The sequence below is a fragment of the Hippichthys cyanospilos genome, chromosome 10, assembly GCF_059441005.1.
Source record: "Hippichthys cyanospilos isolate Australia breed blue-spotted pipefish chromosome 10, RoL_Hcya_1.0, whole genome shotgun sequence".
NCBI lineage: Eukaryota > Metazoa > Chordata > Actinopteri > Syngnathiformes > Syngnathidae > Hippichthys > Hippichthys cyanospilos.
In genome coordinates this window covers 22,496,427-22,523,569 of record NC_142378.1, presented here as the reverse complement: position 1 = coordinate 22,523,569, position 27,143 = coordinate 22,496,427, and the positions used below count along the sequence as shown (strand labels likewise).

At 40.7% G+C, this 27,143-nt stretch overlaps 1 protein-coding gene across 1 annotated transcript in view; it reads right to left on the bottom strand.

Moving 5' to 3' along the window:
* The window catches only part of ntmt2 (N-terminal Xaa-Pro-Lys N-methyltransferase), a 77,119-nt gene extending 62,205 nt beyond the window's left edge, over window positions 1–14,914 (bottom strand). Inside the window, exons 1-2 of the mRNA XM_088426340.1 lie at window positions 14,719–14,914; window positions 12,152–12,324 (exon numbers count right to left, since the gene is read on the bottom strand). Of these exons, the coding sequence (XP_088282466.1) occupies window positions 12,152–12,324; window positions 14,719–14,914 (369 nt within the window). The remainder of the gene's footprint in view (window positions 1–12,151; window positions 12,325–14,718) is intronic.
* Between the last annotated feature and the right edge of the window lie 12,229 nt (window positions 14,915–27,143).

The following is a 27,143-nucleotide window of genomic DNA, read 5'->3' as shown; positions in this document are numbered from 1 at the left end:
GCTGATGCTAGTTCGGACAATCAGGTTCATGAAAGTCTGGTAACCCTGTCCCAGTTTGATTTAGTATCCCCAGAGTGTCTTACACACCTGGTTAATGCAGCAAAGCCGACGGCCTGCATGCTCGACCCGCTTCCAGGCAAACTAGTTAAAGACTTATTCCCGGTCTTAGGGTCATCGGTCTTGAATATTATCAATCTGTCACTCTCCTCTGGCATTGTACCTGAAGCTTTTAAGACGGCCGTTATTCAACCATTACTTAAGAAACCTCACCAGTTTCACATCTTGTTTATTGCCAAAATTCTTGAGAAAGTTGTAGCCCAACAGCTCAGTGATTTTATGATGGATAACAATAGATTTGAAGTCCTTCAGTCAAGTTATAGGGCCAATCACTCAACTGAGACAGCCCTTGTAAAATTGATGAATGATCTTCTCTTAGTCATGGATTCCAACATCTCATCAATATTATTATTGCTTGATCATCATATTCTTATAGAATGTCTTAAATCATGTGTTGGTATCTTGGGATCAGCACTTTCTTGGTTCAGATTTTACATCTTTGGAAGGACGCATAGTGTCTCTTATGGCAATGCGATCTCTGAATCTTTCTCCGTCTCGTGTGGTGTCCCGCAGGGGTCGGTACTTGGTCCCTTACTGTTCAACATCTACGTGATTCCTCTTGGCGATATTATACGTAAACATGCTATTAGTTTTCATTGCTATGCTGATGATACCCAACTGTACATGTCTTTAGAAATAACAGATCCGTGCAAGTGCTTTAAACTGGAGGCCAGCCTTGCTGAGATTAAACAATGGATGTCTTCCAATTTTCTGCTTCTTAACCCTAGTAAAACAGAGATTATTGGCTCTGCTCATCATCAGCACTTGATTAAGAATACCACATTGAACCTGGATAACCGTACTATTTCCCAAAGTAGTTTTGCAAAAAACCTCGGCGTGATATTTGACTCAACTCTCTCTTTCCGGACACATATTAATAACACGACAAAAACAGCGTTTTTTTCAACTTCGCAATAAATATAGCTAAAATTCGCCCCATTCTTTCTCTTAGCGATGCTGAAACATCAATTCATGCATTTGTTACATTGTGCCTAGACTGTTGTCATGTTCTGTTTTCTGGGCTTCCCATGTCCTGTGTCAAAAGCCTGCAGTCTGTACAAAATCCAGCAGCGAGACTATTGACAAGATGAGAAAGTTCGATCATATTACTCCGATTCTAGCTGACCTGCATTGGCATATATATAGTGCCCAGTGTTAATGAGTACACCCCCTTTAAAAAGTTATACTTTTCACAATATAACAATATATCACAATATAAAACGTGCATAAGTTAAGTTTCATACAGCAACTGTTGAAGATTTGACTCATAAGAAAGTTAAATAATATAACTCAGATTACATATTTCTCAGTTTTAGTTCAATTTCTGTGGTGCAAAAAGGAGTACACCCCACTGTAGTTCTCTGATCAAAGCTACAATTTAGGCTCCTAATGTGTAATTGATTAACCATTCAACAACAGGTGAGTCTAATTAGTCATCACACAGGTGTTCATTAGGCAGTTGGCTACAAAAGGGTGTCACCTGAAGCAAACCACCCCTGCTGTCCACAATGGCACCACATGGAAGAGAACTGACACCAGATCTGCGCCAGAAAATAATTTCTGCACACCAGAAAGGGAGAGGCTACAAGACCACAAGTAAAGCCTTACTTATTAGTAAGAATACAGTTGCAAAAGTAATTCAAAAGTTTAAGAAAGCTGGAACTCCAACCATTGCACAGAGACATCCAGGTCGACCACGAAAGTTAACACCACGGCAGGAACGTCTAGTGATGAGAAAGGTTGAAGAAAACTGGCATGCAAGTACAAGGGACTTATCTGTGGAAGTACAAAGTGTAATTGGAGTGCCTGTGTCTCGTGACCTAATACGCCGGACAGTGCAGAGGAAAGGCATGCATGCATGTCGTCCTCGGAGGAAGCCTCTCCTAAAGCCCCGCCACAAGAATGCCCGTCTAGAGTTTGCTATGGCCCATTTCATGTAAGATGAGCGCTACTGGGACTCTATACTGTGGAGTGATGAGACCAAAATCAATCTCTTTGGAACCGATGGCTTCAAAACTGTCTGGCGTCGCAAGTGTGAAGAATACAAAGAAAAGTGCATGGTGCCCACAGTGAAACATGGTGGTGGTAGTGTCCTTGTGTGGGCTGCATGAGTGCTGCTGGTGTTGGGGAGCTGCATTTCATAGATGGCATCATGAATTCAGCAATGTACAGCCACATACTGAACACTAAGATGCTTCCATCCCTTCATGCCCTTGGTCGTCGTCCCCTATTCCAACACGACAATGACCCCAAGCATACATCTAAAGCCAGTGCAGCCTTTCTGAAAAGCAAGAAGGTGACATTGATTCCATGGCCAAGTATGTCACCTGATCTCAACCCAATTGAGCATCTGTGGGGAATTCTGAAGAAGACAGGTTGAGTGTCACTCTCCATCCAACCTCCAATCTCTGAAAGAGATCATAGTAGAAGAATGGAAAAAGATTGATGTTGCCAAATGTTCCCAACTTGTCCATTCTATGCCCAGGAGACTTGGAGCTGTCATTGCAAATTACGAAGGACATACAAAGTACTGAATGTTCTGAATTTAGCGGTTTTGTTGTGGGGTGTACTCATTTCTGCGCCACCCTAATTTCTGTTAAGCTAAAAAATCTAAGTCATCTAACTTATATTAAACTTTTTTGTTTCAGTTATCTGTTCAGGTGTTATAATAAACTTCATCTGTGAATATTTTGAGAGTATTTGTTTTATTTTCATTTAAATATTATATAAAATGTTACTTTTCAGAGGGGGTGGACTCATTAACGCTGGGCACTATGTATATATACATATATATATATATATATATATATATATATATATATATATATATATATATATATATATATATATATATATATATATATAGCCATTATTATTATAGCCTATATATATGTATCTATTTGTCTGTATTTGGTACATGCAGCATCCATTTCAACCTGTGGGCCTGGAAGGTTGCTCCTCCCACCTGTGATTCCTTCTGAAGGTTTCTGATGTTCCCCAAATTGGGGTTTTTGAGTTTTTCCTTTTCCTTCTGGGAGCTTTGACAGGGGATGCTGTTGTGTACCTTACACCGAAAAGATGTCTCTGTATGAAGTCTCGACATGACCTCTTTTGATCTATGAAGCCCTTTGAGACTTTGGTGATTCAGGGCTATTCAAATAAAATTTGATTGATTGATTGATATGGGATTTGTAGTAAAAGCGATGAATGAATGCACTGTATAATAGGGTGACCGGCTTTATACCTTTTTACATTCGAAATGATAACAGTGACAGTCAAAATGATAATAATCTGATATTTTTTAAATGATAAATTTTCTTTATATTTATTGATTTTGATTTTAATCATAACTATTTATATTCTCAGTTTGAATATGACCCTTATGTCAACCAGTCTCAATAAAAGGGAAAGAGAAATGAAAAAAATCCCAAATGATTGCAGTACTTCAGGCAAATGGCAATTGGAGGCAGGTTGCCTGCGATCTTGGGATACCTGCTCCAAAGGCTTATCATTGGGTACAGCAGGGTAAAATAAAGACAAAAGAGTTGGAAAGAGATATGAAAAAGTCAACGATGAACATCGAGCACTTAGAGAGAAACCCTCGAATCACATTGAAGTTAAATTGTTGCATCGTTATTTGAGATGTTTGGTCTGATTATCATTTTGCCTACAGAAGCTAGACACCTTGATATGATGACTTATACTGTGAAAGCCATTCGACACAAACCTGAAAGAGCAAAACATTCTAAAATTATATATATATATCATAAAGGATGCCTTTTAGGCTGACTTCACAGTCCACCACGAAGGCTTTATAACCGGCCAGCACAGGAGAGCTTGTTGTTTGCTTATTTCTTCGCCACGCTCCAAGCATCCTCGCCATGTCTCTTGTTTTCTCATCCCACATTCTTCTTCATTGAGACATTTTGGGTTTGTACTTTGTGACTTTGATTTGATACTTTACCTTTTGGGAATGTTTTTGTTTCCACGCCTGGCGTGCGCTTTCAGTGAAAAAACTATCATTGACTATCCACTTCCTCGTGTGGTTGGCTGGGGTCCTCAATCCACTCAGGTTCCGCGGTTATTCATGAGCAAGCGCAAAAGCTAATTTGAAAAAAAAAAATAAGTGACTTGCCGTATTGAAGTACAGTGGGCCCCCGTGTTACGAACTTAATCCGTTCAGCGGCTACGCTCGTAACTTGAACTGCTCGTATGACGGGCAATCCAAACCTATGTTAATAAGTGAATGCGTGCAACGTGTGCAAAAACCTTAGGTAAAAACATCACGACTTTATACACATATTAAAAATGAGTAACATAATCTACTGTACAGTTAAATTAAATAACATATACAAAGGAAAAATGACATTTACCTTTGGGGCGACGTGACTTGAGCTGGGTGGAGGCGGAGGGGAGCAGAGACCAACCCGCAGAATTTATTGATTTATTTTCTTAAACGGGAACTTTTCTCAAACTAGAACATACGGTATCACCGGCGATTTCCTTCTCTTTAATCCATAATAGAAGAAGCCTCTCCATTTTGTTGTCGAGCAAGGTTCGTCCCCCGGCAAGGAAAGTCTTGCCCTTAGAAGATTGCCGAGCGGTTCCGTCCATACTCACGAGCAAGGTTAACTATGCGTGCGCCTCCTTCGTATTTTTTTTATTATCTCCTGCTTGGTTTCTATTGTCATCATCCTCTTACTTCTTCCTTTACCGCCACTTGCAATTTTAGAAGCCATGTCTACCAGATAAAGTTAGCAAAGTCTTCACAACATTCCTTCCTTCCATTTTTCACTCATTTTCTCTCCTTCCTTCCGTCCCGACCAGCTGTGCCATCAAGGTAGATAAAGGCGTTTGGCCAATAGCATATCGGCATTTCTGTGATTGACGTGACGCCGGCCAATAGCATCTCAGTGAGTGAGACCGAGAACGTGACCTTAATCGACCAATAGCATATCGGCATCTCCGTGACTGACTCCGTGACTGACACCGTGACAATAGCGTTGCCGTGGCCGTGACCAGCGTCGTCTATTAATTTTGTTGACGCAGCAGAGCGAAAATATCTGAACTAATACAATGGCTGGCTTGTCAGATTGTTCGTAAGACGAAAGGTTTGCACGTAAGTGGGGGACGCTCGTAAGTCGAAATGTTCGTAAAAGAGGGTGTTTGTAAACCGGGGGCCGACTGTATTTGAAAAACACTTCACTAACAAGCTAAACAATAAGGTAGCAACATTTTCATTATATTTTATGGCGTTGGACAAAAGCAGTGACTGATACAGTATAAAGAACACCACTCATTTTGAGATAATGGAGGTCCTTTTGAGTATGGAATCCCGGAAAGGAAAACCACGAGGAGAAGATTTATTTAACACCATATCAACGGTCATAAAGTGACTCAAGTTACCTAGGATTACGCTCATCACCATTACCACTGATGGACCACCACATCTGACAGGAAAAACGTTGGGATGCTCAAGAGGTAATGTTCTTACACTCCATACTTCACTAGGAAGCACTGTGCAAAACCGTGTTGTTGGTTGACCACGTTGCAAAACCTGTAAACTTTAATCGAGCGAGGGGACTTCGCCATCACCAGTATTCTTTTCCTCATAGAAACTAACACCGATCACAAAAAGTTACTGTACCATTCTAATGTCCGATGGTTAAATTTAGGAAAAGTATGTCAATATGACTGGGACCTCAAACAGGAGATTATTTCATTTTTTGAACTCCTTGAAAATCCTGACAATTTTCCAGAGCTTTGAGTGTTATGAGTGTTATGAGTGATGAACACCTCAGATCTGTTCTGAGAATTGCCACAAAAGGATTACCTCCAATACACGTGAGATGTGATTTTAAGGTGCTGTTAATTACTTATAAAATTCTACACGGTTTAGCTCCTTCCTATCTCGTCGACTTAGTATCACCTTATGTTCCGCCCCGACAACTTCGATCGCAAAATGCCGGTTTGCTATCGACCCCACGGGCTAAAAAGAAGTCTGCGGGATCAAGGGCATTTTCCATTCGCGCGCCAGTACTATGGAATGCCCTACCTATGGAAGTTTGCGCAGCCACCTCAGTAGAAATCTTTAAATCCCGACTAAAAACACATTTATATTCAAAAGCATTTAGTTAATTTAGCCTGTCTATAGCCTTCTTCCTTTTTCTTTTTTCCTGCCCCCCTCTTCCGGCTGGGGGAGGGGGCTAGCTAGATGGTGAGGGTTGACTTGACCGCCTCCATTGGGTCCTGCGTTGGTCGACCATCATGGGTTAGGAGTTCGGCCGTCTGCAGTCCACCTGGCTGGAATGTGGGATGGTTCCTGCCCAATGGCCTTGCCTGCTGTCAAGACATCACTGCACTATATAGCACATTATGTTTTCTGTAATTTATGTTGTTTCTGTGTCTGGTACATGCAGCATCCACTTCAACCTGTGGGCCTGGAAGGGGGCTCCTCCCACCTGTGGTCCCTTCTGGAGGTTTCTGATTTTCCCCTAATTTGGGGTTTTTGAGTTTTTCCTTCCCCTTCTGGGAGCTTTGACAGGGGATGCTGTTGTGTACCCTATACTGAAAAGATGTCTCTGTACGACCTCTTTTCATTCTGTGAAGCCCTTTGAGACTTCGGTGATTTAGGGCTATATAAATAAAATTTGATTGATTGATTGATTGACCTCTAGACTTTGAGGCAATGGCTAAAAAGTGTGATCAACAACACTATTCTCAATCAAAAGTGTTACGAAATAAATCCATTCCGCGGTTGGGCTCGTAAAGTGAATTCATCGTATAACGGGTAATCCCATTATACTATGCTTAATAGCTAATGCGTTTAGAACCCTAGGTAAAAACATAAAAATTGTACATATGTATTAAATATTGGTCCCAAAATAGTATAGTAAGTGCTGCGTATACATAATATACATTAGTGATGGGAATACCTCTAAAAAGAGCCGGTTCTTTTGGCTCAGCTCACTAAAAGGAGCCGGTTCTTTCAGCTCCCAAATGGCTCCTCAGTTTTTGTTTTGCTTAAATTAATTTACTACCAAAAATAATGTAAAATTGTGCGCAAAACGAATTACTAATGTAAAAAAAATACAGTCTATCAAGTATTTATTATTTATATGGCTTTATTTATATTCTTCTGAACATACTCAACATGGAGTACAACATGGAGTGCTGCAAAAAATAAATTATAAAGTAAAAAAACAAAGACCCATCTCAAAACAAGGTCAACAAAAAAGTTCAGATCTCTGATTGTGTATATTTATAAGCTTTTAACTATTTATAGTAAAACAACTTAAGTAAGCTTTGATTAATGTAAATGTAAATGTGCTTTATTTATATAGTGCTTTACAACTACATAGAGGTGGACCAAAGTGCTTCACAGTAGAACATAGATACAATTTAAGACACAGAATAAAAGCTTTAAAAAAGAGACTCACCACACTACTGAATAGTGAAAGGCGCCCTAAATAAATGGGTTTTCAGTCTTGATCTGAAGAGGCCCAGGTGCGCAAATTAAGAGGGAGTTTATTTCAAAATCTGGAAGCAGCCACTGAGAAGGCACGATCACCCCAGTGCTTGTACTTGGACCTGGGCACTTCCAACACCAGTTGTTTGGAAGACCTCAAAGCCCTAGCGTGTTCCCGCACAGTTAAAAGCTCAGATAAATACCGTGGGGCAAGTCCATTAAGGGCTTTAAAAACGAACAATAAAAGTTTAAACTCAACTCAAAAATGAACAGGAAGCCAATGGAGGGAATAAAGGACTGGGGTGATGTGTTCTCTTCTTCTGGTGTTTGTAAGCAGACGGGCAGCGGCATTCTGGACCAGTTCAAGGCGGTTAAAGGAAAACTGGGAGATGCCAACATACAGAGCGTTACAGTAGTCCAACCTGGAGGTGATAAAAGCATGAATTGCTCTCTCCAGGTCGTGACGGCTAGGAATATTTATGATCTTAACAGGCGTAATTTGTAAAAACTTGTCTTAACCACATTGTTACTGGCTATCAAATTTAAAAGCACTATAAAAAAATCACACCCAGATTTTTAACAGAAGGATTAAAAGTGAAAGACAAGGGGCCAAAGCCAGTCATTGCAGTGTCCCCAAACATAATGCACTCTGTTTTGTCGTCATTTAAAAGTAGGAAATTTTGAGCCAACCACTGCTTGATGTCAGCAATACATACAAGCAGGGAACTTTGTGCATCAACACTACCAGGTTTCAGTGGCAGGTAGATTTGAAGGTGATCTGCATAACAATGAAAAGAAAGGTTGTCTTGCTATAATTGACCCAAGTGGTAACATGTATAAAGAAAACAGCATAGGGCCGAGAATAGAACCTTGTGGGACCCCGCATGAGAGAGCAGCACTGGAGGAGCAGAAGTCACCAATCCTAACAGAGAAGGTTCTATCAGACAGATAGGATCTAAACCACTCAAGCACTGAGCCGCAAAAGCCAACATAATGGTTGAGGCGAGACAGGAGGACTGTGTGGTCCACCGTGTCAAAGGCAGATCTAGTAGTAGTAGGACAACAGGACACTTGGCATCAACAGACAGAGCAATATGATTACGCACTTTTAACAGGGCGGACTCAGTACTGTGATGGGATCTAAACCCTGACTGAAATTTTCCAAAAATAGAGTTGTTTTCCAGAAAGGACCTTGACTTAACAAAAACAACTTTCTCTAACACCTTAGAGAGAAAGGGTAAATGTGAGACAGGTCTCAAATTTGCTAAAACCAAGGGGTCCAAATCATGCTTTTTTAAAAGGGTCTTAAGCACAGCATATTTAAAAGCAGCTGGGACAGATCCTAGACTAAAACAGGTGTTTACTAATACTAAAAGTGCAGGACCGAAGGTATTGAAAGCACTCTTTAGCATTTTAACAGAAAAAACATCCAGAGGAGAGTTGGTAGGTTTCAATGATTGTACAATGTCAGCAAGTGAGAAGAGAGAAACCAGTTCAAAGTGCTCGAATACAGCAGAGTGAGCTGGGGCAACAGGTAAATCCTTGATGGGATATCTGTTGGTAGCCTGTCGGCTCAAGTTCATTTTGTCAACAAAAAAAGCAAAGAAAGTTCTCACATGTGGCAGATGAGACATCAGTTACAGTAGAGGTAGGTGGGGTTAAAAAAGAATTAATTGCATTAAATAACTCCCTGGGACAATGGTTGCTTCTGGAAATAATGTTCGAGAAAAACTGGGATTTTGCCTCCCTCACAGTCCTCTGAAAATCCGCAAAAGAGTCTCCAAGCATTTCCAGTGAAACATGTAGTTTGTCCTTTTTCCATCTCCGTTCAGCTTGCCTGTAGCGCTGCCTAGCAGCACAGGTAGTGTCATTTACCCATGGATCTGCTCTTGGCTTGGCCGATTTTTGCTTAAAAGGGGCAACGGAGTCCAAAATCTCAGAACAGGTAGTGTGGAAGGCGGACAGAATGTTATCCGGATGGGGAGGGGGAACCAGGCCATTTAAGGCATAAAACGGAGAGCCTCTGAATGCAGCAGAGAATTCATCGACTGTGGAGGAAGTAATGATGCGGCGCTGACAAGACGGAACCAGGGACTTGCTAACTGATGAGGGGGCTTGAAATACAAATATAATGGGGAAATGATCTGAGATGACAGTCTCAGAGATCTCACAAATGGAGATTGAGAGCCCAGCAGAAATAATAAGGTCCAAAGTATGCTCAAGATGATGTGTAGGTTTATCCACCGATTGGAATAATTAAAAGATGCTAAAAGGCTTTTAAAATCCGTGGCAAACTGGTCTGAAGGACAACAGACGTGAACTATAAAATCTCCACATATCAGGAGTTTATCATACTTTGGGAGGCAGTTCGCCAAAAACTCAGAAAACCCCTGAATAAAGTCCTTGTTATGTTTCGGAGGGCAATAAATAACAGAGCATAACACAGGACTTGAAAACTCCAACACGGATAATTGTAACTCAAAAGAGGAATAGGTGTCTGTGGGAAGAAGCCGACATTTAAAACTGTCCTTGAATACAGCAGTGACCCCGCCTCCCCGCCCGGCAAGACGAGGGGAGCTGAAGGAGGAACAGCCGGGTGGGAGGAGCTCTGTGACGGCGCTGTTTTCAGTTTTCACCTGGTTTCAGCCAGGTTTCTGTCAATTAAAGAAAATCCAAGGAAGAAAAATAAAAAAGTCATTCAAGATGAAGGTCTTGTTCGCCACGGACCTAGTGTTTAACAGTGCCATGCAAATTAAACCGGTCAGCTTGTTGGTCGGCTTGTTGGGAAGTACGACAGATTGGGCGGAGATTCTCCGGCACACATCCCCGTCTGTAGATCCTCATGGGCCGGTGACAGGGGAGCGGGTACCCGGCCTCTGGAGCAGTCGGTAGCAGCCATTGATAGCAGTAGTCCCTGTAGCCTTGCATGCTGTAACTGGCGCTCATTTTGTAGCGCACAAACGGTGGACGGTGAGGGTTGATTCTGGAAGAAGCCAAGTAATCTCTCAGACGGCAGACTACGCCACCTCATTTTCTCATTTTCTGCGTCGGTCGTGCAGAAACCCGCTGGCTGGACGCCATAGGCAGGGTGGAATAGACGCCAGTAGCAGCAGCGGTGTCCCTTTTTGTCCACTTAAGTCGTGGATCGGGAGTTTGTCCACAAAATCTCGAATGTTTAAAAGGGTCATGCAATCATACATCAGCAGTGGTGAGAAATTATGAACAAAAAAAGGCTATAAACAGGACAATACACAGAGAAGGTAACAAAGGCAGATGGCCGGCCACACACAACGGCGCCATCTTAAGTAAATAGCAATTTTACTTCCTTACCACACAACAAATTATTAATTAAAATTTGTAAAACAAAAAGAGAAAATCAGTATCCAGGTAAAAGTTTTAGCTAGTCTTTAGCGAAGATTGGCATTCTCGATAGGGCTATTGAGCGCTCTCTCGTCTCGTCTCCCTGTTCGTCTCCCTGTTCGCATGCTGCTCACAGTGCGCTGCTGTGTGTGTCTCTAACCCCTCCCCCTTCTCCTCACTCCAGTGTCTGCGTGTGTAACCCTCCCCCTCCCTCTTCTACCACGGATCTTGATCAATCATGAAGGTGGGAAAACAACAGGAGAAAAAATAAAAAAAGTCGGCCCCAATTAGGAGCGGTTCCCTATTAGCAGCCAATTCCCATCGTTTACTTCAAAGAGCCGGCTCTAAGAGCCAGTTCCTTCGCGAACGCCACATCACTAATATACAAGTATACAATCAGAAAACATCATAAATAAAACATATAGATAGGATTTATTTACCTTTGAGTGCCGCTTGTTATGCCCATTTTCCCTAATAAGAGTTATTGACAGCATGTTTCCATATAAATCACTTACTTCTCTCTTTAACATCACTAGGAATCATGGAACCCATGGCTAACCCTTTCAATTTTGAATCAAGCAGTAAAATACACGATAAATATGGTTTTGTAACCACTCACAATCGAACAAAGCTTTACCATTCTGCCATTTTAAAACGAGAGGCCGACCAATAGCAGACCACAGCTCCGTAAGGAAACAGCAGACCAGAATTGTAGTGACGCGTTGCAGGGATGGTAACTGAAAATAAGTGTAATTACCTAAATACGCCTGCAGATGGTGACAAAACATACAAACACAGCCAAGCCCCTAGGGTCGTGACAATTTTTTAGGTCGCAAAACCGGGAAAATACCATAAAGAGGGGATGAAACAACTCAATATTCCACGTCGCAACATGAAAATAACGTAAGTCAGGGACGCTGTAACACAGCGTATGTAACACTTTGTATAGGATAATCCAAAAAAATTTGCAATTTAATTCAGTTTAATGATGGAAGAAGACAGAATATTTTTGCCCTTTAATAGTCTAATAAAACCGAGTGTTTGCTTAGCAGACTTCTTACGGTTGAAACTGACTTTCAATGATTGTAATTAAATCACCAACATTTAAGCAAAATCAATTCTAAATATTATTCCATCACAAATCATAAATATATCATCAACATAAATCTGCTTAAGTGGTAAGAGATATTTTTTAGTCACACTTACCACAAATCTTTTTAGGAACTGGCGGGAACCCTCTAGATCCACATTAGATACATCCACAAAGTCTCCCATCATTCCCTCTTCTGAGGCTGGTACATCCTCATAAAACTGTTGAGCTCTGTAGTAGAACTGTTTTTCTCCTTGGATGTACTCACATGTGAATGGAAACAGTTTCACTGTCAGGGAATGAATGAATTCCGTAATTTTAATGGCACACAAAGCAAAGAACATTAAGTGAAGAACAATGTTTATTTGATTGTATGAATGCTGAGGGACGTGCTTTGAAGACAATCATGCAGGGAAAAAACATGACATATAATTGAATGGTTGAAGGATTTATAAACAGGGTATGACATTAGGGCTGCCATGATTAGTTGTCCAGTCACGATGACGTTGACAATTAAGAACAGAAAAACAAAAAATGAATAATGTAAAGCATAATTAAAAACAAAAACAAAACAAATAAAATATGTACATGGTGTAAAATAGCATGGGGCTGTTACTCCTAAGTTTGAAAAGCCAAAGAGTAAAAATATACTTTTAAGTAGTGAGTGCTTGCCTAACAGGCAGATGCAGCTTGGTCCACAGCTTTGGAGCTGCTACTGCAAAAGCACCGTTCCTCTGAGCATTATCCTAGCCTTAGGAACAGCCACGAGAAGCTCATTGGAAGTCCCAAAGGTCCTGGAGGGAACATAGAGTTCCAACAGGTTATAGAGATATAGGTGTGTGTATGTCCATTCCGGCACCTCAAAATAAACATTAAATTTTAAAATGAATCCTACAATGAACAGGACAGACAAAAGAGGCAAGCCATTGTAGGGGGGTGAATTTGTTGTTTGCGTGCCAGCCTTTTGCTGATGCCAATTATTTTTTTACCCAAATTTCTACTTGTTGTAATTGTGTTCTATTTGTAAATACTCCATTTTGTAAAAATCTATCTGCATGTTTTAGTTCTGTAAATAAACTCCATGGAGACCAAGAGTGATTTTCCCTTCTCCACTAGTGTACCTCTCCATAGACGTAACCTAATTTGCCCAACACCTCAGGGCGCTGAAACAACAGGGCCTGCTGTCAAAGTCACCCACATTGTCAGTTCTAGGATGTATTTTAAACTGTTGGCGATAATCTTGGCCAATCAGGTAAGGTCCCGTTGCTTCGGCATCCACCAATCCATGCTTTTCAATGGCCCTATAAAAATATTTTCCAAAAAATGGCACTCACCTGTTCACACACTTCCAACAGTAACACAAAACCTGATGACCAGGGTAGGTAAGTAACATAATTAATCAAATTTTAAGATGTTTAGAGCCAACAGTCCTTTGATAGCTTCAAAGCACGCAAACAATGATTTTAAGGGGCCCAGCTTGTTTTTCTGTAAAGCCATGTAAATTTGGCTGCAGAAGAACGATACCATGCTTTCTATAAAATTTAAGTTTGTGAGTTTTTGTCAAACTCTGAAACACTGAAAAAGACTAATTTGAAAATTTTCTAAGTATTTAAATCGTGGAAATGTTTACTTTTTTCATAAAAGAGAGTTTTTGGCATTGGTTCATACAATCACCAACCTTTTTGAAACTGAGAGCTACTGAGAGCCCACGGGCACCACGTTGGTGACCCCTGATATAATCCAAACAGCAACAGGAATGCAGGAAGAAAAACACCCCGAAAACCTTTTGAACTATACTACTGAAATTGTTGACAGTAAATTAATGGTGAAAATGTTGAATTTTTGTTAGGAGGGAAATTTTTGGCATCGTTACAGAGTTGACAACTCTTGAATAGGATTGAATCTTGAATAGCGTGGCTTTCCCTCTATGTGTGTTATTTTTGTGTGTGTCTCCTTCAATTTCAATCAAACCTTTTGGGGTCTTCTGTTACAGTGCTAACATGTAATCTAAGAAAAATAATTGTGAAACTAGTCTGACCAAGAGACATCTTTTGACACCTCATTAGTGTGGATACGTTGAGCGGTTCAGGCCTTGTTTTCTATGTAAAATGATTAAGCAGCAAGATATACAGTATTGATAAGTTGAGGTTTATTTAAGAGTAGTAGAACAATATGGGGCTGCCACACTTCGTAAGCACTACCACTCTGAGGTTCTTTCTTGCCAGACAGCAGCCCAATATTAAACAGGAAGGGCTGCAGGGCTGCTGTGCTTTGCTGGTAGTACAATACTAAGTACAATACTGTGGCATTTGCTTGCTACACAGCAGCCTCATAATAATGAATCATTAATTGTACCCCTTTGTTCTGTTCCTGAGAAATTCTTCCTCAGGAATGAGTTACAGCCATTCTTCATTTTTTGCATGCCATTATTGTTTCTCACCAATAATGTTTCTCATGTCAAGTTGAACTTTAATTATTTGCATCATTACAAATATTTCATGAGCCGTCTGTAATGCCAATTTCACTTAGGGTGTTAATAAATCACAATTAATGGGTAACAGTAGTAAAAATTTCCCCTTAGCAAAGCGGTTGTGGTGAAATATTTGATAAAAAATTTCCATAGTCATAAAAAGGTAACTATAGACATTGCGGTTATTTAATTTCTAAATGAGCACCATCTTACCAAGAGGTATTTTCTCCAACAAGTACAGGTAGCTGGCAAAGAAGTCGCTCCTCATTGTATGGTGCAAGTGAAAGGACATGCTGTGTCGACACATTGTTTCATCTGTCTCTTTCCAGCGATCCTTAAATGCTTGGTGAGCTCCTTTGTACTCAAAGTTGGGTGATGAGTTGCTACCGTCTGCGAGTGAAATCTCCATTTGAATGCACTTGGCTAAATATCCAGTTGATTGGTGCCGGTGGAGAGAAACACAGTGTCAAGATCCCCGTTGGAATGCCCTCCCTTCAGCTGCTGCCTTATCTGCCAAGATGAATGTTCAACAAATGTCATGTTGATGATCAATTCATGCAGTCATCTAAGTTCATCATGAAGCTGTACAGAGATCACTGCAGATCTTACCAATCACTGTTGGTAAAAGTTAAAAGCCTTCTGTCTCGGGACAAATTTCTGAGTAGAGGTGGGGTGAATTTTATACCCTGAAATTCCAGAGAGTTCAACCCTTGCTGCTTTTCAATGTGACTCCTAAAATTAGCACTCCTCTCATGCCTCAGGACACACTCCATGTTTTCTCGAACAGTTTGGCTGATATAGGAAAGTTTGATTATAAAAAATCTGTAATCTATGCCCATGAGTAATTGTGATCAGCATCCCAAATGCCTAGATACATTCATTGTATTGTAGGTCTCTTCTTATTAGTTTATGTGATTCAACCAGAACCATGGTTAAAAATTTTTACCTCTATTGTACTGTGACAAATGTTTTTTTTTTTTTTTTTCCCAGTGTGTGATGCAAATAGTCACTACAAATGTTTTTAACAACTGGATTTGCAATTTCTGTTAAGCAAATCATAAACTGTAAATTTGACACCATAGAGAGGTGTGTTCAACGACCCGGCCAAATTAGATCATGTCCGGTGTGTCGATGTCAAGAAAGTCTCAAGACAAACATTGTGCCGAACATTGCGACCTTTCCCGTGATGTGCAGTGAGGTTCATGGCTGGGGAAGCATTGACGTCAATCAGAAATCTCATATCTGCATTTTTTTTTCCGCATACAAAATGTAGCACACAAAAAAGCATATTTAACTACAAAATGTGCAATTCCTGAAGAAATTGCCTGTGAAGGCAAGAACACTGAAGGGAGAGGCGAATGGTGGAATAATGTAGAATGTTTGAATGGCTTGAATGTGAAGTATTCTGAATATTACAAAGTTGAAATGGTTTGAATAGGCAAAATAATGTAGAACATACAAAAGAAAAACTGAAAAAAGTGCAATTGTGGGAAAAATTTTAATTGTGGGAAGAGGAAAATACAATTCTTGGAATGGCGGGAATGGGAAGAATCAATTAAAGTTGGAATGATGTAAATCGGATGTGTAATGGTGAAGAAAGAAGGTTAAAAAATTTTGGTGACAACGGTGAGAAGAGTGGAATGAATGTGGAATTATAGTTAATAGTATTAAAATAGATATGAATTATTGGAATGTGTGACTATTAGTAATGATGAAAATGTGAAAGGAATTAATTGAATGATGTATATGTGAAATGGGAAAGCTTCAAATGTTAAATGTAAAATATGCCGTTGGGGTTGAATTATGAATTATTACAGGTGAAAAATATGGAATTATGGGAAAATATCGATATTCATGAATTATTTGAATGGTGGGAATAATCCATGAGGTGAAATGAAAGAGTTAAATATTATGAATGTGAAATGGGAAAGCTCAAAATGTGAAATGTTAAATCTCCCATTAGGAATCCTCCCATTGAAAATGAATTGTGAAATATTAAAAGGTGGAAAATATGGAATTAGGGGAAAATATTGGAATGTGTGAATGCCTGGAATGATGGGAATGATCCCTAAGGCGACATAAATGAGCTAAATATTGAAAATGTGAAATGTGAAAGCTGTAAATACAAAATAAAAATTTTAAAAAAAAAATCACACAATGTTAAGTCAATGGTATTTGGGGCGTGGGAAACAGGGAATTATGGGAAATCTGTAAATATTTTTGAATGAGAAAAATGGAAGCAGTCATCGCATGATTAATTGGATGTAATAATATGAAATTGGAACGGTGTGATTTAGATGAACTGGGGATGAGTTGAAACACGTAAAAAACAGGCAGAATAAAAAAGAGGAATAACGTGTCATTGCGATTATACCTTTATTTCTAAAATTCATACGCCGGTCCTTCTGTTCATTACGTCGATCGCAAAGATAGTATATGTAGATCGCAATTTTTTTTTTATTGTAATCTTTGTGTTTACTTAAATAAGGCTGGAACGTCCTTGTCCAGGGCACTGGAGAGGCGGAGGCATTTCCAATCAATTAAAATCACCACCTGGTGAAATACACACACACACTTTTGAACACAACAGGAAATAAAATCACCAACATTGAGATTAGTAGCCCTCATCCAGTGACGACTGAGGGGAGGCTCCAGCCCTGTAAAAGAAATTCTATGGTGCGAACTGTTGCAAGCAAGTGAAAATCAGTAAACATCAGTGCAAGGAACCTTGGTGTCTTTCCTTTTGTGGACAAAGCTGGCAAAGTAGAACACTTCACCGCTCCGGACAAGATATCAAGACGCCCGGGACCAAAGCTTCCAGCAAAGCAAAGTATCACGTGCTGCACCAACGCACAATCAAGTCAAGTGGATGTGATCAAGTGAAAGCTAAGCAAGCAAGCACTCAAGTTCATGCCTTGGAAATAGCATAGGCGCTTGTGAACTACATCTAAAAGTCAAGGTAAGTAAAATTAAGTGCATAAGAAGACATATGCAACAAGTTGAGCCTACCAAAGAAAACAATGCGAAGCTTAATTCACAAGAGGAAAATACAGGAGCAGCTTCACAGCTCAACGTATTGCCTGCAAGTACACAGCCTGAAAATGTTTGTCAAAGCCAGCGAAAGTGCACACTCACTGAAAAAGGAGAATTTCTACGAGAGCTCAAGTTAAGCAACCTGACAAAGGATTTTGTACGTTTGTACAAAAAGTGGGAATACAACATTAACTGTTTTAATGAATTCCTTCAGGCAAAATATGTTGAAATGATCTTCGAAGCTGTGGATATGTTAGATACAATTCGAACAAACATCTGCAAGGCATATAATGAATAAGAACGATTGAAAGTCCAGATTTTGAAATAAGTAGAAAATGAAATGTATGCTGCGCTATTACTGAAGCTTTCAAGTTTAAAGCACATTTCATTTCGGAAAATAAAGGAGATCCAGAAGAGATTCCGTGGCCAGATTCTGAGTCCGTGTTTGACAGTGGTGCATGCAGTGTTTACTCGTGTCACTTTCGACTCAAAGGCCAACTCCAAAGAGTCCAATCGGGCATCTATAGACACACTTCAACAAAAACAAGAGGCAGCAGCTGAGGCAGCAGCCTCAGAAGCAATTAAAATAATGAAAATACAGCATCAGTGTGAGGAAGAAATAAGAGCGTGTGAAGGAGAGGATGCCAAGAAAAGAGCACAATTCTTAACGGAAAGCACAACAATAAAAACAGAGTGGGAGGAAAAGCGGAAGGAAGTGGAATTGCTAAAGGAGATGCGAAAGCCTAACAGCACAAGAAAGGTGAAAGGTGTATGCTGAAAGCATCAAAGGTGAGGATGAAGACAAGATTTCAATTCATGTCTCACAAGCAGAAAATCAAAGTTCCTTTTTACCTCCAAGATTTCCCAATGTGAACTCGAAACCATTTGTTACCCTCAAAGGTCATAGCTCCTACACATCACCAAATTCCTCTGCAAGTACCGGATTTTTTGGACTATAAGCCGCAACTTTTTCCTCATGATTTGAGCCCTGCTGCTTATAGTCCAGTGTGTCTTATCTGTTGTTTTTTTATTTTATTTTTTTGCAAGCCACCAGCAAGCAAATGTGTGTATCTGTTCGAGTTTTCAATTTATGCAACAACTATGAAATAGAACTGAAAAGATGTTAATCAATGGCTGTGCTCAAAGAGTTTTAAGAATATGTTATTAAAAAAAAAACATATTTGTAAATTGAATAAGCGAATGTATAAAATTTTGGATAAATGTGTCATGTAAATATTATATATAGTACTCAGTATATATGATTTTATTTGCATATTTATGATTGTACATATGATTTATGTGCAGTGTCTTTTTATGTTCACTAACATAAAACAAGCAAAAGGAGGAAATAAAAAAAAATATATTGAAGTATTTATTTCGATTTTGAACTGCTATTTAATGAACAGTATTCTGTTAGTGTTGAAAATACCCATCCATTGTGTACAAATATGTTGGGACTAAAAATGCAGGCAAGTTCAGTTTGTTAAAGACAGGATGTTGTTGTTGGCAGACAATAACAAAAAAAATTAAAAACCAAACAAAAACAAATTATAAACGTCCATGTACCATCTTTTTGCGTAAATATCTCATGTTATTACCTGCAGCTCATAGTCCAGTGTGGCTTATCTGTGACAAAAATCATTTTTTGTCACATTAGTTACACATTAGTTACACATTAGTTACTCGGACATAGTGATACATGTCGACTCCAACGATACTAGAATGAGGCAGTCTGAGATCCGAAAAAGAACATAGCTAGGACTTGTAATCTCGCTAGAAAGATGAGTCGGCATCGAGTTATTGTCTCTGGCCCTCTGCCTGCGAGAGGCAATGATGAGAGGTTTAGCAGATTATTCTCGCTTTCTGTAGAGAGCAGGGTTTCCAGTTCGTAGATAATTGTCCCTCTTTCTGGGGCTGGTCCGCCCTGCTAAAGATGGATTGCCTTCACCCTAAATGGGAAGGCGCCATCACTCTTTCTAGTAACATAGATTACTGTTTGAGCCTTCCATGACTTCTCACATTAGAGCATGTCGGGTCGCAGGCGAGTAGCGAGCCTGCTAGAACGGGTGTGGAGTTGTTAAGGCTAGAGTTAACCGGCACTAGGCTGGATTGCTACAACACACATAGCATACTTACTCTAAGTCACTGCAATCCACACACAGTTTCAATACCTAATGCTGAATCCCCTAGTGATAAGATTTCTGCTGAGGTGGTGTTGATTAAGGAAAGTAGCCGTGCCTCCTTAACTGGTCGGACTAGTGACATAGTACCTAGGTGGAATATTAATATTAATACATGCGCTGTAGCAGTCAACAGTCAAATTCCTACATTACTAACATTGCGACAAGGTTTTAATTACTCAAAATACAAACCAAGCCCCAGCCATCAAAATCTTGTTAGTATTTGTACTACCAACATGAAGACTCAGAATAGTCCAGGAAAAATTTCCCGGTTTAAATTTGGCTTCATAAATATTAGGTCACTCCCCTCAAAAGCCCTTCTTGTAAATGATCTTATTACAGATCACAATCTTAAAGTGCTTGGTCTCTGCGAAACCTGGTTAAAACCAAATTAATTTTCATCATTAAATGAGGCCTCACCCTCAATTTTTGTGGGCTCACACATCGCCCGTCCTTGTAAAAAAGTGGGAGGGTCACCCTAATTTCAGAATCTGATCTTAAATTTAGCACAAGCACTAATCACACCAAGACATTTGAGGCTCTTGTTATGAGATCGATCTCCTCAACCCCATTCTATGTGGTAGTTATTTACCGTCCCCCGGTCTATACTCTGGATTCTTAGATGAATTCCCTGAACTTATGGCTGACTTAATAACTCATATAGATAAAATAGGCAACTTCAATATTCATATGAACTCCCCTTTTAAATTCCCTAAACTCTATTGCGCTGTTGAAACTTAAAACTCGTCCGAAGTGGCCCACTCGGTGGTTTACATACGTGGTTTCCGGATGAAACGCGTACGTTTAAATTGTTAAGTAGACAACTTGAGCGTAAATGGCGAACAACTAAATTCAAGGTTTTCCGTCAGGCCTGGTGCAATAGCTTGCTGTAATATAAAGAGCCTCTTAGGTTATCTAACGCAAATTACTTTTCCAAAGTGATTAGCCTTAATAAAAACAACCCTAAATATTTATTTGAGACGGTAGCACAGCTAACACAACAGCAGCAGGTTAATCATAGTTCCCTCCATTCAGCACACGATTTCATGCAATTCTTTACTCAGCGGATTCAGCTAATAAGGGACGAAATAAAAAAAGGCAGCGCCACTTACTCCCTCGGCTGTGATTGTTGATGCTAGTTCGGACAATCAGGTTCAAGAAAGTCTGGTTACCCTGTCCCAGTTTGATTTAGTATCCCTGGAGTGTCTTACACAGCTGGTTAATGCAGCAAAGCTCACGGCCTCCATGCTCGACCCGCTTCCAGGCAAGCTAGTTAAAGACTTATTCCCGGTCTGTCTTGAATATTATCAATCTGTCACTCTCCTCTGGCATTGTACCTGAAGCTTATAAGACGGCCGTCATCCAACCTTTACTGAAGAAACCTCAGCTAGATCCTGAGAATCTCTTTAACTATAGGCCAGTCTCACACCTTCCGTTGATTGTCAAAATTCTTGAGAAAGTTGTAGCACAACAGCTTAGCAATTTTATGATAGAGAACAATAGATTTGAACTCCTTCAGTCAGGTTTTAGGGCCAACCACTCAACTGAGACAGCCCTAGTAAAAGTGACGAATGATCTTCTCTTAGCCTTGGATTCCAACATCTCATCAATATTATTACTGCTTGATCTTAGTGCCGCATTTGACACTATTGATCATCATATTCTTATAGAACGTCTTAGATCATGTGTTGGTATCTCGGGATCAGCACTTTCTTGGTTCAGATCTTACATCCTGGGAAGGACGCATAGTGTCTCTTACGGCGATGCGATCTCTGAATCTTTCTCCGTCTCGTGTGGTGTCCCGCAGGGGTCAGTACTTGGTCCCTTACTGTTCAAGATCTACATGATTCCTCTTGGCGATATTGTACATAAACATGCTATTAGTTTTCATTGCTATGCTGATGATACCCAACTGTATATGCCTTTAGAAATAACAGATCCATACAAGTGCAGTAAACTGGAGGCCTGCCTTGCCGAGATTAAACAATGCATGTGTTCCAATTTTCTGCTTCTCAACCCTAGTAAAACAGAGATGTTAATTATTGGCCCTGCTCATCATCAGCACTTGATTAAGAATACCACGTTGAACCTGGACAACTGTACTATTTCCCAAAGTAGTTCAGCAAAAAATCTCGGCGTGATGTTTGACTCAACTCTCTCCTTTTGAATACATATTAATAACATGACAGGAACGGCGTTTTTTCACCTTCACAATTATTTGTTTTCCCATGTCCTACATTAAAAGCCAGCAATCTGTACAGAATGCAGCAGCAGGACTATTGACAAGGACGAGAAAGTTCGATCACATTACTGCATTTCCAATAGACATGAGATGTGATTTTAAGGTGCTGTTAATTACTTATAAAATTTTACACGGTTTAGCGCCTTCCTATCTCGTCGACTTAGTATCACCATATGTTCAGTCCCGACAACTTTGATCACAAAATGCCGGTTTGCTATCGACCCCACGGGCTAAAAAGAAGTCTGCGGGATCAAGGGCATTTTCCATTCGCGCGCCAGTACTATGGAATGCCCCACCTATGGAAGTTCACGCAGCCACCTCAGTAGAAATTTTTAAAGCCCGACTAAAAACACATTTATAGTCAAAAGCATTTAGTTGATTGAGCCTGTCTGCAGCTTTCTTCTTTTTTCCTTTTTCCTGCCCCCCTCCTCTCCTGCTCGGAGAGGGGACTAGCTAGATGGTGAGGGTTGACTTGACCGCCTCCATTTGGTCCTGCGCTGATCGACCATTGCGGGTTAGGAGATCAGCCGTCTGCAGTCCAATTGGTTGGAATGTGGGATGGTTCCTGCCCAATGGCTTTGCCTGCTGTCAAGACATCACTGCACTATATAGCACAATATGTTTTCTGTAATCTATATTATTTATGTGTATGTCTGTATTTGGTACATTGTTATGACCCGTGGGTCATATGTAGTTTTTGTTTGGGTTCTGCTGTGTTCTCCTTTGTTTGTGTGTGTGCGTGTGCATGAGTGCCTTTTGGTTGGAGTGTGTCAATTGTGTGCAGGTGGCGTCATCCCATTGGCTGGCTCTCCTGATTTGCCGCCCTATTTAAACAGCCCACGGACCAAACTCTGTCTCTCTCCGGTCATCCCACTGCCAGAAAACGCCGCATCAGGAACTGTTCAGAATAGTGTGATTTAGTGTTTGCTAGGTGTGTTTGTTAGGTGTGCTTGTTAGGTGTGTGTTTGTTAGACTCTGTAGATCGAGCAGTAGTAGGAGGGGGACGCCGTTTTTGTTTAACCCTTTTTCTCCTGTTTTTGCGTTTTGGTAGATAGTGAGCCAACTGTCATTTGTTTCCTTTTTGTTTGGCTAGTTAGTTAGGGATTCAGAAGATCTTTTGTTTATTATTTTGTGTGTTTGCTCTCCCTCCGAAGACAATAAAAGCTGCTGTTTTCTGTTCAACACGTTTAGTTTCACGGGCCTTTTCTGGTGGTGAGGGTACAGACGGGGGAGCACACACATGTTATATCCCAGTTCCCCTAGGCTAGGTGTAACATATTGGGGGCTTGTCCATTTTTTCGGTTTGTCTTTGGGTGAGTATCGTTTGTTTTTGTTATCTCTACTTGTTTGTTGGCAGTTTTTTCTTTTGTGGTGGTGCCGGGTATGGAGTTTAAGGTAGAAGATTTTGTTTCTAATTCAACAATTAGCAAACTTGAGAAATGCAATAAGAATCACTTGATTTTGATTGCTGCTGCTTTTGATGTGCCTGTGCCACCCAACAGCAAGAAGCGGGAGTTAAGAGCTTCTGCACCAGAACCCATATGAAAGGGGTTTGTTCATTGACCCAGCCCCTGAGGAGGGAGCTGAACTGGGTGCTGAGCCTGGTGTTCCTGCCCCACTCCGCACCTCCCCAGTCCAAACTGGCATGACGGCAGAGGAGCTCAGATTGACTCTGCGCATAAAGGAGGTTGAGGTGCGAAATCGGGAGTTGGAGGTGGAAGCCATTATGTTGAGGTTGAAGGCTCTGGAGCTAGAGCGGGGAGCTGCTGCGACGGCTCATCCCTCAACCGCACAGTCACCGTCCACTGGTACGCCCCAGGACAGTTTTGATGTTGGTCGGCACATCGCATTAGTTCCTCCCTTTAGAGAGTCCGAAGTGGACTCGTATTTTAACGCCTTCGAGCGTATTGCAGCTATGTTGAAGTGGCCTAAGAATGTATGGCCTCTTTTGTTGCAGTGTAAACTTGTTGTCAAAGCTCAAGAGGTTTGCAATTCTCTTTCGATTGAGGACAGCCTAAATTATGACACTGTGAAAGCCACCGTCCTCCGTGCATATGAATTAGTGCCGGAAGCATATCGGCAAAATTTTAGAAAATGTAAAAAAAACTGCCACACAAGCATATGTGGAGTTCGCTAGGGAGAAAAGTTTGTTGTTTGATAATTGTTGCCAGGCCAGTAAGGTTCAAACATTTGAGAATTTGCGTGAGCTTATTTTGATTGAGGAATTTAAGAATTGTCTTCCGGAAAGAATTGTAGTGTATTTGAACGAGCAGAAAACTGCTTGCCTCGCAGATGCCGCTGTGTTGGCGGATGAATTCGCTTTGACGCACAAGAACGTGTTCGCCTCTTTCGTTCGTCGTGATTTGGTCTCCACTGACCAGTCCTTAAAAGGAAAGAGCTGATCAAAAGTGGGAAAACCCCATCAATGATCGGCTTGATCCGAACCACAGCACCCTCCACGCAGCGCATGAATTTGGCAAAACCAAAAGCAGAGGTCGATACAGATTTTAGACTGTTCATCTATAATGGCTCTGTTGCGTTGGTGGGAAACAAAGAGCCGGTTCCGATTATTATCCTGCGGGATACAGGCGCAAAACAAACAGTTATCCGCGGGGATGTCCTCCCTTTCTCGGCTGAGTCATATTGTGGCTCAGACGCCTTAGCGTGGGGGGTAAAGCTGAGCGTAGTGCGCGCACCCTTGCATTTTGTTAATTTGAGTTCTCGTTTTGTGTCTGGCAAAGTTAAAGTTGCCGTGAGGTCACAGCTAACAATAGCTGTGGTGGATCTGATACTCGGAAACGATTTGGCGGGCGGAAAAGTTTTTCCTCCACCCGAGGTAATTGAAAATCCGTGCGCGACTGTTTGTAATTCTGACCTGGTTGGGCCAGACGCGTTGCCCCTATTTCCTGTGTGTGCTGCGACTCGTGCTCAGGTGCGAAAATTTGAAGATTTGGTTGATCTTAGCGACTCTTTTATATGTCCCTCAGATCCACCAAAAACACTCAAGGAGTGTAAGTGAAATGAGCCTATTTCTGTTGAGCTCGAGCCTGATGTAAACCTTACTCTGCCTGTAAACAAAGAACAGCTGATATCTGCTCAAAAATCTGATAGTTGCTTTTTCCATTGTTATGCCCTGATTGAAAAACTAAATTGCAAGAAGTCTGTGTTTTACCACCTTGATGATGGTGTCCTCATGCGCCAATGGTCTCCTGAAACTGGTCTTACACATGAGTCAGTGTGTCAAAATGTAGTTCCACAACCATTCCGTTCCCAAGTTCTGAGCTTGGCTCATGAGCATTGTATGTCCGGCCACTTGGGCATTAAGAAAACCTACAATCGTGTGCTCCGTTTTTTCTTCTGGCCAGGTCTCAAGTCCGACGTCGTAAAATACTGTCGCTCGTGCCCAACCTGTCAAATTTCCTGCAAACCCAAGCAAGTGATTCCTTCTGCTCCATTGAAGCCAATCCCTGTCCTAGGCAAACCATTTGAACATGTTCTTATAGATTGTGTTGGTCCGCTTCCAAAGACAAAATCTGGCAATCAGTACATCCTTACCATAATGTGTGCTGCCACACGTTTATGGCGTTATATTTGTGCCACAATTACGCACGCGCGGAAAAAAATTGAGCGTTCAAAATAAAACTGAGCGAGCGAAAACAGATTTTGAGCGCAGAAAAAAGTTCTTGAAAAGAAGTTTCTCGCTCAAAATTCCTTTTTGCTCGCTCGTAATAGCATTCTCGCGCTCAACATCTCGCTCTTGTTCGCGATACTCCTCCCTCCCTCGCTCAACATCGCGTTTGCTCAACATCTCGCACTCGCTTGCTCAAGTCGTCCTCTGCGCTCGCTCAGTTCTGCTCACGCGTTACGTTTGTGCCACAAAACCAGCCAATCAGAGCTTGTAAAAGCACATTGATTGACAGCTTGGTATCCAATGAGATTGCTTGTTGTGTTCACCCGGAAACGAGCAAACGAGAGTGCGTCACATCGACGTGGGCGGGAGGGGTGGGCTTATATTATTAAAGTACAAAAACTAACAAGGTATTTCTGTCAAATGATACAATACAGTAATAATATTAAAAGTAATTCTCCAGCCCAAGACCGTGTTGAGGGCACTCTCGTTTGCCCTTTTCGGGTGAACACAGGGCAAACGAGAGTGCGTCAACGGATAATCAGAAACCAGGAGGTTTCTGATTTTCCCCTAATTGGGGTTTTTGAGTTTTTCCTTCCCCTTCTGGGAGCTTTTGACAGGGGATGCTATTGTGTACCTTACACTGAAAAGATGTCTCTGTACGACTTCTTTTTTCGAAAGAGGTCTCTACATGACCTCTTTTCATCTATGAAGCCCTTTGAGACTTCAGTTTTTAGGGCTATACAAATAAAATTTGATTGATTGAATAAATCCGGGCACACACTCCATAAATGCAAAAGGCTAATGGAGAAGGCAGTAGAAGAACGATTTAAGTCTGTACGGTCTGAGAATTTGTGTTTTGGTTGTCTTAAGTCCGGCCACAATTCCAACAGTTGTTTATCTAGAGGGTGTGTGAGAAATTCCAAAAAGCACACTTAACGTCTAAATGAATGAATGAATGCTTTATTTCGAACACGCGATTATACAAAACACAACAAAAAACAAACAAACGAAAAATGAAAACAGTTGAAACAACATTGGCTTATCATGCTCGAAAAGGAGTAGGAGGAAGCATCAACTTATTTAATCCTACCCCTTCCCCACTTAATCACATACTCATATTACGAATGTTTCCAAAATAAGGAACAAAAAAATAAATAATAAAGAAATAAATAAATAAGTAGACAGACGATATATGAGAACACTAATGGTTGTGACACACTTCTTCTTCCCTATTCCTTTTTAATATTATGTGTTTGTACCACTGCTTGAACTTGCTCATGCTTGGACATTGCTTCAGCTCCCCCGTCAGCCTGTTCCACAGTTTCACTCCACATATTGAAATACAGAATGTTTTTAATGTTGAACGAGCACAGAGATGTTTAATATTCAGATCCCCCCTCAGATTATACCCCCCTTCTCTTTGAAAAAACAGTTTGTGAATATTTCCCGGAAGTAGATTGTTTGATGCTTTATACATGATTTGTGCTGTTTGAAAATGAACCAGATGAGTAAATTTCAATGTTTCTGATTTTAAGAATAGATTATTTGTCTG